This window comes from Triticum urartu, chromosome 3 (genome assembly GCF_003073215.2).
Source record: "Triticum urartu cultivar G1812 chromosome 3, Tu2.1, whole genome shotgun sequence".
Lineage (NCBI taxonomy): Eukaryota > Viridiplantae > Streptophyta > Magnoliopsida > Poales > Poaceae > Triticum > Triticum urartu.
The window spans coordinates 581,390,951-581,408,763 of NC_053024.1; the positions used below are offsets into that span (position 1 = coordinate 581,390,951).

Sequence of the window (17,813 nt, forward strand, 5' to 3'; positions counted from 1 at the left end):
AGCGCTTGATAACCTCGAACCTTGGACAGGCCTCCACCAGCCACCGCACCAGCCCGAAATAGCTCCCAGGCAGGGCCTCTCTAGGCCACAGCCGAACTAGGAGGCCCTTCATGGCCTGTTCGGCCGCCTTGTGGAGCTCGACCAGTTGCTTCAGCTGGTCGCTCAGGGGCACGGGGTGTCTGGCCTTAGCATACTGAGACCAGAACACCTTCTCCGTCGAGCTGCCCTCTCGGCTCGATAGAATGCGGCGGCATCGGATACACTCCGGGGAAGATGTGCAAATGCCCTTGGAGAGCTCCGGATTCGGGTAAGTATCAAGTAACTCATGTTTATATGTTTAATTTGCATAAAAAATGCCTTACCCGCCGCTATCTTCTTCACCTCATCCAACTCCTGGAGGGTCTTCTGGGACTCGGTCTTGGCAAACTTGGCATTTTCTATAGCTGCCGCGAGCTCGGACGCTCGCGTCTTCGAGTCAAGCTCCAAACTCTCATGTTTCTTCATGAGAACCTGGAGCTCTTGCCGCACCTTGCCAATCTCAGCCTCATACCTCTCCCGCTCGGTGTGCTCCACGGCCGCACTCTTCTCGGCCTCGAGCAGCGCTTGCTTAAGGGTCACCACCTCAGACGTGGCCCATACAATAGCCATGTTAATCCTGTCATTTCTTGCAATTGCACCTTTTTTATATACACATTCAACCAAGGTATTTCTTACCTTCCTTCTCCTCGAGCTGCTTCTTGGCACGCCCGAGCTCTTGCTCGGACTTCTCGAGGCTCTGCTTCAGTGTGTCCACTTCCGCAGTCAGTGCGGCGGACGCCAGCAGAGAAGCCTGCATACGCATATTGACTCCTTTATTAGACTCCTACGAATTTTTGATCCTCTATTCGGCTTTTCTTCACGAACGCCCAACAGAGCATCAGGGGCTACTGTCTATGCGATAATATTATTTACACATTATTTACTTACCTCAAAGCCTGTCAAAAGGCTAGTACAAGCTTCAGTCAGTCCGCTCTTGGCGGACTGAACCTTCTGGACCACCGCACTCATAATAGTGCGGTGCTCCTCTTCGATGGAGGCACCTTCGAGCACCTCCAACAGATTGTCTAGCGCCCCCGGTTGGACGGGGGTCACCGGCACGGTAGGCTTGCTCCTCTTGGAAGGAGGTCGCCCGCCGGACTCTGGAACCTTTGAAGATTCCGGAGCGGTGTCCGGCCTTAAGCCGGACTTGGAGCCCTGGGGGGTTTCCTCCCCTTTACTCCTAGAGTCTGGGAGGTCGCCTTGCGGCGCCTCCAGGACCACCTCCTCCCTGCTTGGAACCTGTTGGGACAACACTTCGGTGTCGCCCGTAGGGCGGGGGGAGGAAGCCGTCGGAAGTGAGTTCACCTCCGACGAGTCCAGTGAGCCGCTCGACGACGCGTCGAGCCGGTCTTTGGGTGGGTTGCATAAACACATTCGATATAAGGGAAAGCTGTGCAATAAACAAATACTATGAGTCACTCCGGTATCCGGATACTTATGATTTCGCCAGGGGCTTGGCCCTGGGCTGCCACTCCTCTTCGTCATCGTCGGCGTCGGTGGAGCAGTCCGGAGGAAGGGTTTTCCCTTTCTTGGACCCTCCGGCCTCCTCAGAGAGGGCGGCCTTCCTTTTCTTCTCTCCTCCCGCTGGAGGGGGAGAGGTCTCTTCTTCTTCCTCCTCGTCTTCACGAGAGGAAGGCGCTTCGGGACCGTTGGATGACGAATCCGACACTTCCTGGCGCCGGGCACTCTTTCGAGTCCCCGTGGCCCTTTTCGTGGCCTTCTTCTCCGGCACCACATAGGGCGCTGGGACCAGCAGCTTCGCCAAGCGAGCGTCCGCTGGGCCTTCGGGCAGAGGAGCCGGATAGTTGAACTGTCCGGACGTCACCATCCAATCCTATCAAAGATAAGGGAACTCAGATCCCGCATAGAGTCAAACTATGAAAAACTGATACCCTGTAAAAGGACAAAAACAGCTTACTGCATGAGCGTGATGCTGAGTACTGAATCCGCGATCCTCGGCAGCGGATTCGGGAGCCTCGGCGCCCTTGAAAAGCATCCTCCAGGCATCTTCGTACGTCGTGTCAAAGAGCCTGTTTAGAGTTTGATGCTGCGCCGGGTCAAACTCCCACAGGTTGAAGGCCCGTCGTTGACACAGGAGGATCAGGCGGATGAGCATAACCTGGACTACGTTGACAAGCCTGAGCTTCTTGTCCACCAGGGTTTGGATGCATGTTTGGAGTCCGGTCAGCTCCCCTTTTTTACCCCAAGACAGGCCTGTCTCCTTCCAGGAGGTGAGCCGCATAGGGGGGCCGGATCGAAACTCAGGGGGTGCGACCCATTCGGTGTCGCGCGGCTCGGTGACATAAAACCACCCTGATTGCCACCCCTTCGGGGTCTCCACAAAGGAGCCCTCGAGCCACAGGACGTGGCCATCTTGCCAACCATGGCACTGCCGCACTCTGCCTGGTTGCCGCGCACCACCTTTGGCTTGACGTTGAAAGTCTTAATCCATAGGCCGAAATGGGGGCGGATGCGGACGAAAGCCTCGCACACGACGATAAACGCCGAGATGTTGAGGACGAAGTTCGGGGCCAGATCGTGGAAATCCAGGCCGTAGTAGAACATGAGCCCCCGGACAAATGGATGCAGAGGGAAGCCCAGTCCGCGAAGGAAATGGGGGAGAAATACCACCCTCTCATGGGGCCTAGGAGTGGGGATGAGCTGCCCCTTTTCGGGGAGCCGGTGCGCGATGTCGCTGGCTAGATATCCGGCCTTCCTCAGCTTTTTTATGTGTCCCTCCGTGATGGAGGAGACCATCCACTTGCCTCCCGCTCCGGACATGACTGGAGAAGGTCGAGGTGGTAGTGCGGAGTTGGGCGCTGGAGCTCGAGTGCGCAAGAATGGATAGGCAGAGGAGGAAGAAGGCGTGGGTGAAAAGGTGGATCCTTATCCCCTTATATGGGGGGACGCGATTATGTGTCCTCACCAGCCTGGTAAAACTTGCTTATCTCCAAGCACCGTAATCAAAGGCGCGGTTGGGTTACCCACACCCGTATTGATGAGAATCCCGGAATAAAGGGACACGATCTCTGCTTTGACAAGACGTGCCAAGGAAACCGCCTCGCATAACGCGCTGAGGTGGGATAATGAAACGATTCAGATAAAGGCTTGGCTGTGGTGTGTCGCGCTACGGAATACGTCAGTAGATTATATTTGTGTAAATATTATTCTCTCTATGGCAATATGTGGAAACTTATTTTGCAGAGCCGGACACTATCTTTGTGTTCAAAATCTTCTATGAAGTACTTGGAGGAGGAACCCGCCTTGCAATGCCGAAGACAATTTGCGCGCCGGACCCGTCGTCATTGAAGCCTGGTTCAGGGGCTACTAAGGGAGTTCTGGATTAGGGGGTGTTCGGATAGCCGAACTATACCTTCAGCCGGACTCCTGGACTATGAAGATACAAGATTGAAGACTCCGTCCCGTGTCCGGAAGGGACTTTCCTTGGCGTGGAAGGCAAGCTTGGCGATACGGATGTTCAGATCTCCTACCATTGTAACCGACTTTATGTAACCCTAACCCTCTTGGTGTCTATATAAATCGGAGGGTTTTAGTCCGTAGGACAACATACACATCAACAATCATACCATAGGCTAGCTTCTAGGGTTTAGCCTCTCTGATCTCGTGGTAGATCAACTCTTGTACTACTCATATCATCAATATTAATCAAGCAGGACGTAGGGTTTTACCTCCATCGAGAGGGCCCGAACCTGGGTAAAACTTCGTGTCCCCTGCCTCCTGTTACCATCCGGCCTAGATGCACAGTTCGGGACCCCCTACCCGAGATCCGCCGGTTTTGACACCGACAGAGACTTTCAGACCTTGTTACAACTTTTTTATTTATAATAAGTTGGCCGTATGCATCGTTCTGATGCAGAGGCCGGGGTGCCCCCCCTTTTCGAAAAAAAAAATATATATGATCATAGCTGAAAAGAATTAGTTAGCATTTATCGTCCGCACTCGTCAACAGTGCCTACCAAATACACCTCCTACAATAAGTTAACCCCCTGATCTTCAAACACACAACAACAACAACGCCCACTTCATGTACAGAGGAAGAAACCGACGGGCAGGCCCGACCAGCGTTAATTCTACAAAGCTATTACTTACACGCCTACTGCCCACACCCATTTACAAAAGCGAAGAACATCAGTGCATCGACGCTAGCGAGGATTCATCGCCATCTTGGAAGGGACGCCGCTGCTGGAGGCATGGGATATATCGAAATGCTCCCCGGTGGTCGTCATCAAGGAGTTCGACGTAGATTGGGTCAGCGTGCCTGAGGAGCTTATCTCCATGGAGGTTACAGACATGAAATCTTCTCCCTCGGGCAAATCGCTCCGGATGGCATCGAGTTCCCTGGCGATCTCGGCCATGTAAGGCCTTGCGTCGGTGTCGTCTTGGCAGCATTTCAGGCCCAGCGAGAGGAACCTCGTGGCAAACTCCGGAGGGCACCAGGACATTCGGCTGTCGATGATTCCAGAAATGTCTCCGGATCGGTAAGCTGTGTTCACCTACATTGAGGATCAGGTTAAATAGGTCACTAGTAAAACTACTGAACGGTCAAACAAGATTCTCAAAAGCTAAAATGTAAGGCTATGTACCCTGTTTGCAGATGGCAAACAGTTAAATTGAACTGTACATTAGATACGGATCAGGGCGGGAACCTCCGTACCTCTCTAACGATGTTTTTACCAAACTGGATTGGCTTCATCCCGGTCAATAGTTCAAGCAGCACAACACCAAGGCTATACACATCGCTTTTTTCTGTCAATTTGTGAGTTAAGAAGTATTCTGGATCAAGATAGCCCTGGCAAAAGGAAACAGGATAGATACGATGAGCCAAACTTGCACACTACAAGTTGAATAAGTATCGATGCGAAAAAAAAGTTGAATAAGTATGCGCAGCTGTTTCCTATTGTGTGGCAACTGGCATGGAACAGCAGTAAGTAGATTACTGTAGGTGCAGATCTTGGTACTTTTTTTTTTGTTTTTGCAAATAAGATCTTGGTACATTGATAATGAGACTTACTGGGGTGCCCTTAACAACAGTGGATATATGAGCTGGCAATTTTCCTTCAATATCCGGGACCGGAGCAAGCCTTGAAAGACCAAAGTCAGCCACCTTTGCTACGAACTTGGAGTCCAATAGAATGTTGGTGGCCTTAACATCACGGTGAAATATAGGAGGATCTGCCTCGGTGTGTAGATAGAGGATTCCCTTTGCAGCACCCAGTGCAATATGCAACCTCTGAGCAAAGTTAAGAGGTCTTTTACACGTTGCTGCAGGAGGTGTTAAATTATATTAGGACTTTAATTTATCAACGATCAAACAAAAGAACACGATATACCAACATGCATCACTGATAAACACAATAACTATAAATTCCGGGAGACGGGCTGGGATAATGACCGACTTCAACTATGCAAAGATGGTTATATGGGGTGAAAAGAAGCTAAGAAAACTTGAATGTGCAACTTCCCGCCTACTCACCAGAAAGATGATCACGTAGAGTGCCATTTGGCATGAATTCATACACCAGCATCTGCAAAACACAATCATTTATGAGCAACAATTACTGCAATCTGCAGATACTCTTCCATATATTATAAGCTCGCCAAATCTTTAGCACAGCATAACCAATATATTGTTCTAACAAAATGTGCGGGATTGTGAGAGAATTTCAACACTATATTTTATCCTATGTAAATGATACGAAAATTGAGACACACCTGCTCATCTTCTTCATCACAATAGCCAATCAGAGATACCAAATTACGATGATGCAATCTTGACAGCAATTCTATTTCTGTGACAAATTCCTTTGAACCTTGCAGAGAATCCTCATGTGCTCGTTTGATTGCAACGGCTGTTCCATCAGCTAGTTTTCCTTTATAGACTTTTCCATAACCTCCCTGACCAATTTCAGCTGAATCATCAAAATCATTTGTTGCTGTAGCCATTTCTTCAAATGTGAAGGATCTCACACCGTCAATCTTGACGGAATACCTCGACAGTACTGCAAAATTATCAACTTCTTCAGATGCTGTGAATTGAATTTTAATGTCCACTGCAATTTCAAAGTTTACTTGCCATGGAATACATTTTGATGAGGTCAAGTCAGAAATGATGTGATAAATTCACAGCTTAAATACAATTTCCAGTATTACAAAAAGACTGTAAAAGGGTAACTTCCTACTAAAATAAAGATGCTCCTAAGCACCAGTGACCAGATAAAGCAGCAAGGAATTTCTAATTTGTCAGACAACAAGGTTTTAATACACAGCACATGAAAAGCTATGTTTGTTGAACAAATATACCGACTTACATGACCGCCTCGAAACTGTTCGACGTTTTGAGCGTCTTCTCACTATAAAAAGTGTAGAAACCACTGAAACTGCGATAGCAGCAATTATTGTTCCTGCCAAAATCCCAGCTAGTGCGCCCTTGTTTAAACCTGATGACACCACAGTTGGAAAATCTGCAAAGAAAAAAACAGAGGCAAAACAGTAAACAAGTGGATCATAGAACTGGATGGAGTATTTCAGTGCAAGTATGAAGCATCGAGTGGTGAATTTTAAAATAAGAAAATATACTCTAATTCCTCATTAAGTTAGTATGCCTTTTGACAAAATCTCAGCATTTTTCATTTCCATGGAGGGTCCTACCATCTGTTAGGAAACATATTAGGGTATGGATCCTAAATTCCTCAATCTCCCTTACCTTCCGAAGCGCCTCGTGAAGGACCGTTCTTTGAGAAATTCTAGAGATATTAACAAGGGTACGCCCACTTTCAAACATTCATGTTATGAAAAATACCTTAATAAAAACACCATAAAATTCATGGCACATAGGCCAGATGAAGGCAAAAATAATAATATTATTATGTTGCATGCAATACTTATCAATATTTAACATAATAGCGCTAAACACTTGTAATAACATAATAACGCATATTATTCCATATGCTAGGAGAATCAGTTAATAGTTCATGGATTTCTAATTCTACTAACATATAAACAGCAACAGAAGTTCTGCTAATATCCCATTGCCTGCCTTAGCAAAATAAATACAGACAAGGAACACACTAGTATGTTAGAATTACAAATGGCATCCCTTGGTGCAAAGTGAAGTTTACATACCATCTCCATAGGAACCAAGCGTGAAATTGAGAAGCTCGTACGGACCAAAAGTGTCTGATAGAGTAATTTGCCATCCAGCAAGTAATTGCCTGAGCCGCATAACTTCCGATATCGTGAATAAATTAGTGTTATTTGGGAATAACTTCAAATTCATATTCAGCCTTGGACCAGCCTCCCATGTGTACTGCTCAATGTATAGCTGGTAAACACTCAGGCCCAATACAGAGGTCGAGTCGATCTCAAAGGCTTCTTTGTAGGAGCGGAAGTCTGCGATCCCTGGACTCTTCAGCCGAAATCCAACTCCCAGAGGCACAGCACAGAAACAAGGTATAGGGGATGATGGACTGTATTCATAATTTCTATCCGTCGGGCAAGGAGCGCAGTTCAAACTAACTTGTGGCCCATGTCCAGATGGTGCGTCGTTTATATATGTGGGTTGACAAAGTCCGGCTGCTCGAGCTGGATTAGAAGTGTCACATACGCGGTTTCCAAAAAGCCTGCAGCACAATGATGGTAACAGTTATTTGTCACACCAGAAAGAGAAATGGTTTGATTTATAAAGCTCCTCTGATCATGTTCACAATACCCCTTCCTTCTCAACAGACCGGTTTCAGACTATTCAGCAGATTTTTCAATGTCTTCTCTGCCACATCATATCTTTTCTCTCTCCTCTCTGCTACATCATCTATTTTCTCCCTCCTCGCACTTGAAACAAAAACACTAGGTTCCTCTCAAAATATATGAAAATTTGAGATGAAATTTCACAAATTTGTAACTGAATTATTATTGATTACTGCTTCATTTTTCAATTTTTTGTGTGCAGTTTGAATTTTGGACCCAAAATTGAACTTCGAACTAAAACATAAGGTTTCTCTCAAGCCATTCTTTTTTTTGCGTGGACTCAAGCCATATGTTAGGTTTAGATTAAATCTTAACACATTGGTCACTGAATATTCCTGATTTACTGGAACTCACAAATTTCTCTCGAACCTTAAGTCAATTTATGCTGAAATTTTACCAGATTCGTCACTGAATTATTTCTGATTTACTGGAATGTTTACAATTTTCCTGCACAACTCGATTTTTTCAAAAGAATTCTAGCTACGAGAGAAAAGAGATGACGTAGATAGTGGAGAGGGGGGGGGGGGATCTGACGTGGCATTGTTGACTAACATGAGACCAGAGTGAAACAGATAAAACTCTCAATTGAGAAGGAAGGGGTATTGTGAACGGTTTTCTGAGTTCAGGGGAGTAAACTGAACCAAATCAAAGTTCCGGCTTGTAATGTGAACCCATTGGCAAGGTCACGGGTTAGAAGGGGTATTGTGAACGGATTGTCCGTATTATTTGATATTTACTAACCTTAATGTTTCTTTTATGAGGGATCTTTTTTTAGGAATCCGTTTCTTTTATAGGTTTGCACTAGCTAGTAGCAATCAAATTTCCATACTCCCAACAAATTATACAGCTGAACCTGGGCTATGTGTATGCATGTGCAGGAAGTGCAAACTGTCAACGAAACTTTCCATGGCAAAGAACATACAGTAGAGTGACAGCTTTTGGAGGCTCAAATGCATCTGGAATAGTGTCAAGGATGTTGTTTTGGAAGTCCCTGCATTATTGGAGAAAATACATTACACATGCATACCACAAACAGATTAGTAGAAAGTACATACACAAAGAGTATCATACAGAAGAAGGCTTCTGTTTCCCGTAAAAGTGATACCACTCCAGATTGTCGATGGAACAGCGCCGCTGAGATTGTTCGCTTCAAATGACCTGTAAAATGACTTCTTCATATATCTCTAACAAAATAAATAGCAAAGTAGTGCTGGCAGACATACTTGTAATTGTAAAGTAGGACCGATCTTTTTAGAGGTTGTGCAAAAGCTTTACTCATCTTTTCACTAAGCAGAAAAGCAAGTTACTTACAAGAACTGAAGATTAGGCAGCCCGGAGAAGTTTGCCGGAATAGTTCCATTAAGAAAGTTATGCGACAAATCACTGTCAGAAAATATAAGTTAATTTGGTTATTTTAAAAGGTATAAAAAGTTACTAAGAGCATCATACATCTTGGTGACATTTGAAGCGAGTTTATTAGTTGGTATAGATCCTGTCAGTTGGTTCCAGCTAAGATCCCTGCAGGTGGATGCCAGAATTAGCAAAGAGATGTGAATAATCTCCTAGATATCATAAGCTGAATGACTAATCTTCTTATTAAAAGATAATTACTTAGAAAACATATTCTGGACAAAGCAATTGTTCCAAAATTGGTGCTATGAACTAACAATAAAAAGGATAATCTCTGATAGTAGGGTCAGAAACAGTAAGAATGAAAAATGAAGTGCAGCATTTATTTGATCTGGACTTACAAATAGCCAAGGTCAGGTATGCCACTTAGATCAGGAATAACTCCTTGCAAACTGCAATTCCTAAGACTCCTGGGGAGATGAAAAAGGATTATGAACTTCAATATGTCTCCATTTTTGAATTTAAGTATGATAGAGAATGCACGTTATTGAGATTCAGTTCATACAAAATGAAAATATTAGGTATTTGGGAAAAAGTCCCCTATCCAATAGGGCCTAATTGGATAGGCACTTCTCCACAAATATTTGAGATATACTCCCTCCGTTCATAAATATAAGATGTTTTGAATATTTCAATATGGACTACATACAGAATTAAATGAGTGGACAAACACACTAAAATGCGTCTATATACGTCCGAAACAGAAAAAAGTTAGAACATCCTACTATAATAGTGAATGGAGGGAGTACTTTTTATTGAACTCAACAAACCCAAAAGAAACTACGTCCATCCAAACGCTTGCCCCTCGAGAGAAACAAAATAACCTATGTAACTACAATCATAGAGATCTCTAGAGATGTGGCCGAGTGCATCCTGATCTGGCTGCTATATGAGGATCTTCCAGGGGAAGAACTGCGATATGAGGCAGTGGCTTCAGACATCATGGTGGGGACCGAGCATTGGCGGAGTGCATTACACCACCGGTTTCATGAACCGCCATGAGAGTAGCCTTTACTATGCTTGCCATGAGAGCAATGCTTTATTCCCTTTTATCAGACCCTGGCATATCTTTGCACAGCTCTTGTAAAAAAAATTCGAGGAGGATAGCCCCCGGCCTCTGCATCATGTAATCCACACAGCCAAACAACTTGTAACTAGAAAACTTCTCTTCTTAATTAAATGATGCCCAAAATATTAGCATGTCTAAAAGTCAAGAAAAAATTGAAAAGTTTTCCACAACAGACACAGAAGACATCATCTACCATGCCTCAGTTTTTCATATCTGAATTATCCACATCGAGAAACGAAAACTACAAATCCTGCTAAGAATAGTACATACCCAGAAGAACTTTTAGTTTAGTACTATCCAGCATCCATAGCATGATTTCCCTTTTTGTTTCTCCGTGATTATATAAGATCTTGAGTACAAGCTTAGATGCAGGTTGTGTTAGTGTTACCGACTTCTCCATTGGAGTTTTTCAATACTTCCGGAGGTGCTAATTTGGATTCTAGTACACTAGTACACCTGAAGACTCAGTGCACAGATATGGTTCTGGCTTACTCATATCTCAAGTCTCGACACATACATTTCAAACAAAGTTTGTCTTCACTCAACTTATGATTACCTATGTAAGCATATTTCTTAATATGATTATGTATGATATGCAGTCCCCTGCATCTTACTCAAATACGAAAATAAAGGATAGGACGGTACGAAGAAAGGTGTTGTACTCACAGCTTTAAAAGTGTCCGTATGTTGTTGTATACAGCAGGGATGGAACTTCCACTGAAGTTATTATTATCAGCCTGACTAGAAGTAGAAAAATGCAGATAAGAAATGCATGTTATTAGCTTGATAGCAGTATCAAGTTAATCTTAATGGAGAGAAGCATTCTGAGTGAGAAAAATATTTGTTATTGTTTAGTAGGCAGAATAAATTAGATTTAAATGACATTTAATACACCAGTAAAGTTATATCAAATATAATCCTGAAATTTGCAGCATTATTTAATCACCTCAGATGAGCAAAACTAAAGTAACCATCAGGCAACCAGCATACATATATTCTCTGAGAGAAACCAGAACACATTCTCTATGTCAAAGAAATCTCATTGGGTATATAAGATGGGCTTACAGTATTTTCAAACTACGTGTATCCGCTAATTCTGGAGGAAGAGGCCCAGATAAATTATTGGTATCCACAAGCCTGCACAGTTAATAGTATGAGACAATTTAAAACACAAACTCATGCTGAATAATGCATAACAGGGAGAAAAAAAAAGCTCAGAACTCAAAATAAAAACAGAGGCCCACTTACAGATGAAGGAGCACAGGCAATCTGAACAACTCAGGTGGAATTCGCCCACTCAATGAATTATTGTTCATGTGACTAGAGATAAAAGAAGAGTCAAAATTATAACAATGCTTAAATAAGAGGCAGCGTAGGAATGAAAGTGAGAAGATTATGATCCTGAAACTTACAAATGCTTCATGCTTGTTAAATTACCAAATGATTTAGGTATGGGTCCAGATATTTGGTTTTGGTCAATCTGTAATCTGTTTAACTTCTGGAGATAGCCAATCTCATCTGGTAGGGAACCAGATAGTTGATTACCATTCAAAGTTCTGCATAAAAATGAGGTAGCAACAGTGAATATTTTTACGAAGGGTTATGAATGTTTACTTGTGTCCCGAATTTTTTTACTCATCTTCCATGCTAGAATTGAAGAAAAATACTAGACAGTAGCACATATTTATGTTTGGATAAAAGTGAATATAGAAGAGTAAGGACATTAACCCACACAACAAATATTGCCACAAGACGAGGGAAGATTCAAAGATGTGCTACACTGTGTTCTTACTCGCATGCGGGACCAACACTCATGTAAATTGCACAATTAAACAAATGCAGGATGAGACACCAGCTAAAAATACTTCTCTGGGTTCGAGCCCTCCACCCAACCAACTCTCCATGGGGTATACTGTAGCATACGGGAGCGAACAATTTTACTTAATTGTAACGCAACGAAAGACCTCATACGTCCTGCTACCTTCTTTCTTACCCAACCACTCCTCGTGCCGTATCTCTTCCCCTATCCCCCCCCCCCCCCCCCCCCCCTGTTTCAAAATTGGAAATTCATCTCTCTTCAAATATTGCAATGGCTCTCACATGGCCATTTCAGTTGCTCCGGGGCATCGCTGTCTGCAACTCCCCCCACATCCTTTTGCTTTATTTTCCCTCACTGGAACCATGCAGTGATCTGATGACACAAATGCTTCCCCAACGATCATCCATGCCACTCACTATCTTCTGGTTTTGTAGCAACGCATGGGCTCAGTGCTAGTGTACACGTATATTTGAGAGAAAATATGAATATGACAATTTTGTAGTCCAAAGCCACGTTGTTTTAGCCCATCTACTGGGGTTTTTTAATAAATATAGAAGATTGAACCACTGTGCCTGTGTAAACAATAAAAAAGGATGAGACCAAAACACAAATGCTAACCCCAAATGCTGAATCAGATACATGGGCCTATATTTTTGTTTTGATGGAGAAAAGGACGGTAAATGTTGTGCCATTTTTAACATGCAGGGTTCAGTGCTTAAACTTCTGTAACCTTGCAAGATAAACAGTACCGTGGTCATATCCATACTAAAAAAAGAGTACAAAAGTTAGTTTAGATAAGAGGAACTTACATAAGAGTGAGTGTTGTGATATTGCCTATCTCTTTCGGGATGTTACCAGTCAAATTGTTCCACATAAAATCCCTTCCAAAACAGAAAAATATAGAAGTTAGCTCAATATATGTTGGGTACCTAATGGCACAGCCTGAAAAGCATAGATGCAGAATAAAGAAAGAAACAGTTCAAATGGGACAAGATCTATCAATTCTTTTGTCTTGTTATGTCACTCTAGTAAGCTTATTTTGCCAGAGAATTTGAGCCTTGCTCAAAAGCCACTTTACATTAAAAAAAACATGAAGTGGTCCCTTCCAACAAGAAAACATTAAGTGGAGGCCATGAGGTGCAATATTGGGGGAAAACATGTTTTGTTTTTCAGGTAATATTAAAGAACCACTTGAATGCACTAAATTCAGTTAGCAGCTTTTTATACTTACAACTTGTTCAGCTGAGACAGAAGACCAACCTCTGGTGCCAAAGTTCCAGAAAGATTCATGTTAAACAACTCCCTACGTGGGCAAAAGGTATGCATTATTAAGCAGAAGGGAATATGACACATGATCATTATATTGTGCATTATACAGAAATGATAGATAAATGAATAACAAGCAGATTTTAAGACCCGGAATAGGTTAAAGCAATAAAAGCATCAGCAAATGACCACTATTTTGACCAGGAATTGCAAACTTAGTCTGAAACAGTAAACAAGAGGAGTACAGTACTGATAATGCTAGAAACAATGTTAAATATTGGGGGAACCTGGTGACTTGTAAGGTTTGGTATAAAGTTTGAGTGTAATATTCTTTGGAGTAAGAAAATATCCTTGCAAGCAAATTGGAGATGTGGAAGATCTCTAGCTAACGGTGATTGCTATTTCAGTTACAGTTTAACTTGGGAGCTCTTTTTATGCATGTTGCTATTATTTGTGAGCAGCACTTTGTTACGACTTGCAAGATTAATTGCTTCAGCAGAGGGCTCACTGTACAAGTACACAGAATACTTTTTTTTTTGGGTAGCTAACCATTACCATGGCGGAGAAAAAACGAAAGTGCGATATAAATAAGGATGGTGTGTCAATCATACAGCTCTGTTACATGAAGATATGCATCATTGGGTATCTTGTGGCAGATGACTCCTGTCCAATTTGATGTGCATGGATCTCCTCTATTCCATTTCTTCAGCTTGTTCATAGGATCAATTAAACTGCCTTTGATAGCATTGAGAGCACTTACTGCATGTAAGAGAGACAATTATTTAATCTTCAGCAGGATAATATTAATATGTGATCTCAACAAAAACCACCATGTATAGTTAAACTTATGTCCACTAGGCTACTAGGTAACTACTGGAATGACATGTGTATCACTGAGAGCTATATGTATGGCTAGGTGCAGTCTGTGAACTAGTTTGATTAGTTCATCAGCATAACTGAATACTAGTGGAGTATACATCGCATAAGTGGAATCTTCACAGGATGAGAAGAATGAGCCCTTCAAAGATACTTTCAATATGTCCAAACATACAAACAAATAAATCTAACTAAATCTGCACAGGCAAGGCATGTAGATCCGATGCTCCAATAAGCTGATAGTGACCAATCAGGAGCCAATTCAAATTCTTTTCTGGGATGAGCAATTTCCAAGTAACAACTAGAGAGGTTACCTTCAGTAGGGTGAGTGATTTGTCCCCTTACGACGTCCACATGGAGAATGCACAAAACAAGCAGGATCGCCGCATACCGGAACCCTCCAGAGCTGGCCATGCCTGTACAAAAGAATTAGGAGCAACTTGGTATCAGTGGCAAAAGATTGATGCCTCCAAAGAAACAAGTTGCGAAAGCATTTCGACAGAATCGGATTCTAAGAAGAAATACTAACAACGTGCCTGACCCAACTCTGCTATATGGCCCGGAGGGAGGGTTGATCAAAATGAAGCAACTCTCTTTCATTGACCGGAGAATAATAAGGCAACTGGCATATTATTAACACTTTGTTAAACACCGCGGGTGAAGATAATTTAAGCATTGACAGTGACAGCAAGACCATCCTAATCAGCAATCCAGACTTGGAGCCGACGTGCTAATAAGGTCGATGACGCGTATGCGCACAAGGTAAACAGAGTGGGTGGTAAATAAAGGACTAATAAAAGCAGGTGGATTTTGTCACGGCAAGAGCATGCACGTTTCCGCAAAGTATTGGCCCTGGTATCACCGGCATCTCCCAAAGTTACTTTGTCAGTTTTCAGTTTACACACACGGGTAGATTACCTTTGGGAAACGGAAGGTGGAAATGGAAAAGTACGAGAATCCAAAAAGGAGAAGGAACCAAGAAAACCATGATGAATGAATTGAACAGAAGAAGAGAGGGGAAGCAAAACTGTAACCTTAACCTCAGACTGAAACTTTACTCTGAAGGAGAAAAAACTTAAGCGAACTGGCGACCGGAAAATCAGTGGGTTCCTTTCCCCAGCAGAAAAATCGCGAAGAAAGGATCGCAGAGGGGAAGAGAGACAGTAACAAACCAACCGGTCTCTACCATCAGTGGGTTCCTTCCCCCATCCATGGATCTCCTCAAACCCCGCTCCCAACAAACAGCAAATGAACTGAATTGATTCAGCGCAGCTCGGCCGACACAGCACAGAGGAGGAGGAGGAGGAGGAGCGGCGGGCGTGCGGGCGGGCGGATGGATACCTGACCGAGGACGGCGACGGCGACCGGAGAGGTCGGGCGCGGGCGAGCAAATGCGGACGCGGACGGACGGCGACTGCTACCAGGCCGCTAGGGAAAGGGGGGGCCTCCGCCTTTTGTAAGCCACTGTTGCTGCCGCCCAGCGGCGCTTTCCACCCGCCCCTTGGCGATTGCGGCGCCCGCGGCACGGCCAGCGGCTGGTGAGCTAGCGAGCGAGTGGGTTGGTGGAGGCGTGGAGCTCGGACGAACAGGTGGGAGGAGGAGCGAAGGGCCTTGACCGGTGCCACTGCTGGTGCTACTAGTAAGCAGCGGCAGCGCCAGTAGTTTATTCGCGCGGCTTTATTCTATTGACTACGGTAGCGTCGGGGTGGCGCGCGAGGAGGGAGGAAGGAGGGAGGGAGGAGGCGTCCGCCGCGGTTCAACGGGTAGGCGACCGCTGCGGCTCGTGCCGATATGGCTTGGACTTTCAACCCTCCCGGAAGCCTGGATTGCCTCGCCCTTGCCGGGACCGCGTGCGCCCGGACAAATCCGTCATTTCCTCGAGGGGGAAAGTGGCGGGGTGGATTGTTGCGGTTGCGGTTGCTTCTCCCGTTCGCACCCGTGCCATCATCCGACATGGACGAGTTGGGCCATGGTTTTGGTTGGTGGTGCTCCGCTCGCGGTGATTTTTCCTGCGATGCTGACCCTGGTCGGTCTGACTAGTAGTAGCGCTGCTGCGCTCCACACGGTTGTTCCTGGGATGGGACGGACGGGTTTGATTTGGTGGTGTGGTGGGTGAGGCCAACGGTGCAACAAAAGTTACACTGCGGACTGCGGGGAAATTGTGCCTCTGCAGTACAAAAAAGTAAACTAAAGAAGGGGTCTGTGTCGCTTCACGTTTTAGACCGCTCAAAAAAAAAGGCGCGGGAAAGCGGTCCTTTGATTGCAATCTTTTATCGTTTTGCTATTTCTCATGTTTAAAAGATAATAAGGACTAAAGTGTTCTTGATAAAGTAAATTAAAGACGGGGTCTATGTCAATCCTCATGCCTCGTTGATGTCGGTGCTCTCCCTTTGCCCAACGAAGGCCCCGACGACTCCCTTAGCCTATGCTCCGGTCGACACCAAACTCGGGATTCATGGTGTACCGACCGTCAGACAGCGCTTCGCCGCCGGCACTGGGAGTCTCCTTTTAATTTGTTGTTGCGCCTCCATCTCGGGGTAAAATATCTACCACTCCATGTGTCGTGGGTTTGTCACGGCAGATGTCCTTGTGAAAGGACTTAGTCGTGGAGCCATCGCAACGGGTTAGCTTAAAGGGGTTAAACCGGACAAGGGGACACAGGGAGTTTTATACTAGTTCGGCCCCTTCGATGAAGGTAAAAGCCTACGTCTAGTTGTGATTGGTATTGCTTGGGTTTCGAAGGCCAGGGAGCGAATCCGCTTTGTCTGACTCTCGAGTTGTTGTCTGTCCCTTGAACCGCTGTCGGGTCATCCCCTTATATACATGGGTGGCGCCCGTCGGTTTACAGAGTCCCGAAGCCGGATCATAAACGTTTTCGGTTCGGTCTCTACACTTCCTATCTTACAAAGCAAGTTACATGATTAAGCCGGTTTACATCTACATGCCTTAACTCACTTCTGGGCCTTGGGCCTTCATAAAGCGCCATCATCTTCACATCTTCATGGGCTTCTAATCTTCATAAAGTTAATCCGGCTACTCCTGGCCGATTTACGTCCGGCAGTAATATCCCCAACATTAGGCCCTAGATTGATTTGAACAGGTTTCATGTCAATCCTTAGTAAAAACTTCGTCTTCCACATCTTCTCATATTTTGGTAAACCGCCGTGACGTCATCTTCTCAGATCGGGGTAAACTGTCGTGACGTCATCTTCATTAATGCTGAAGATTACCTTCATTAACGTATATCTAGTCATCGAAGCGACACCATTATTATTATCCATTTTTGAGCTCCTCGATTCCCGCACTTGCCGTTGCATCGTTGCGCCTTATAAATAGGGGCAGGGGACCCTTTTTCTTTTCTTCCCTGCTACCCCTTCGTCCCTTCTTCTTCCTCGCGAGGTCTCTGCTCCTGAGCGCCGCCGCCGTCGACAAGCCTCGCCTCTGCCTCGCCGTCGGCCGCTGCATCACCCTGATCGAACCAGAAAACCGCAGTGTATCTCTGCCGTTCTTGTGACACTGGTAACCCCTTTT

The 17,813-nt window shown here is 44.7% G+C and overlaps 1 protein-coding gene across 5 annotated transcripts; it reads right to left on the bottom strand.

Annotated features, from left to right (window-relative positions):
* Positions 1–4,001: 4,001 nt before the first annotated feature.
* On the bottom strand, positions 4,002–16,057 carry LOC125545139 (probable LRR receptor-like serine/threonine-protein kinase At1g06840). 5 transcript variants are annotated; one of them, XM_048709019.1, is made up of 21 exons: positions 15,624–16,057; positions 14,597–14,698; positions 14,018–14,165; positions 13,372–13,443; positions 12,950–13,021; positions 11,734–11,877; positions 11,570–11,641; positions 11,387–11,458; positions 10,988–11,062; positions 9,594–9,662; positions 9,292–9,360; positions 9,154–9,225; positions 8,914–9,000; positions 8,765–8,833; positions 7,222–7,718; positions 6,408–6,560; positions 5,812–6,098; positions 5,573–5,624; positions 5,111–5,361; positions 4,754–4,888; positions 4,002–4,592 (listed from the first exon to the last, which is right to left on the bottom strand). In XM_048709019.1, the coding sequence occupies exons 2-21, from the start codon at positions 14,694–14,696 to the stop codon at positions 4,242–4,244; spliced, it is 2,847 nt and encodes a 948-aa protein (XP_048564976.1). In that variant the 5' UTR covers positions 14,697–14,698; positions 15,624–16,057; the 3' UTR covers positions 4,002–4,241. The 5 variants fall into 5 exon arrangements, with proteins under 5 accessions (XP_048564976.1, XP_048564975.1, XP_048564974.1 ...); XM_048709018.1 differs by lacking the exon at positions 15,624–16,057 and adding an exon at positions 15,459–15,510; XM_048709017.1 differs by lacking the exon at positions 15,624–16,057 and adding an exon at positions 14,819–14,946.
* Between the last annotated feature and the right edge of the window lie 1,756 nt (positions 16,058–17,813).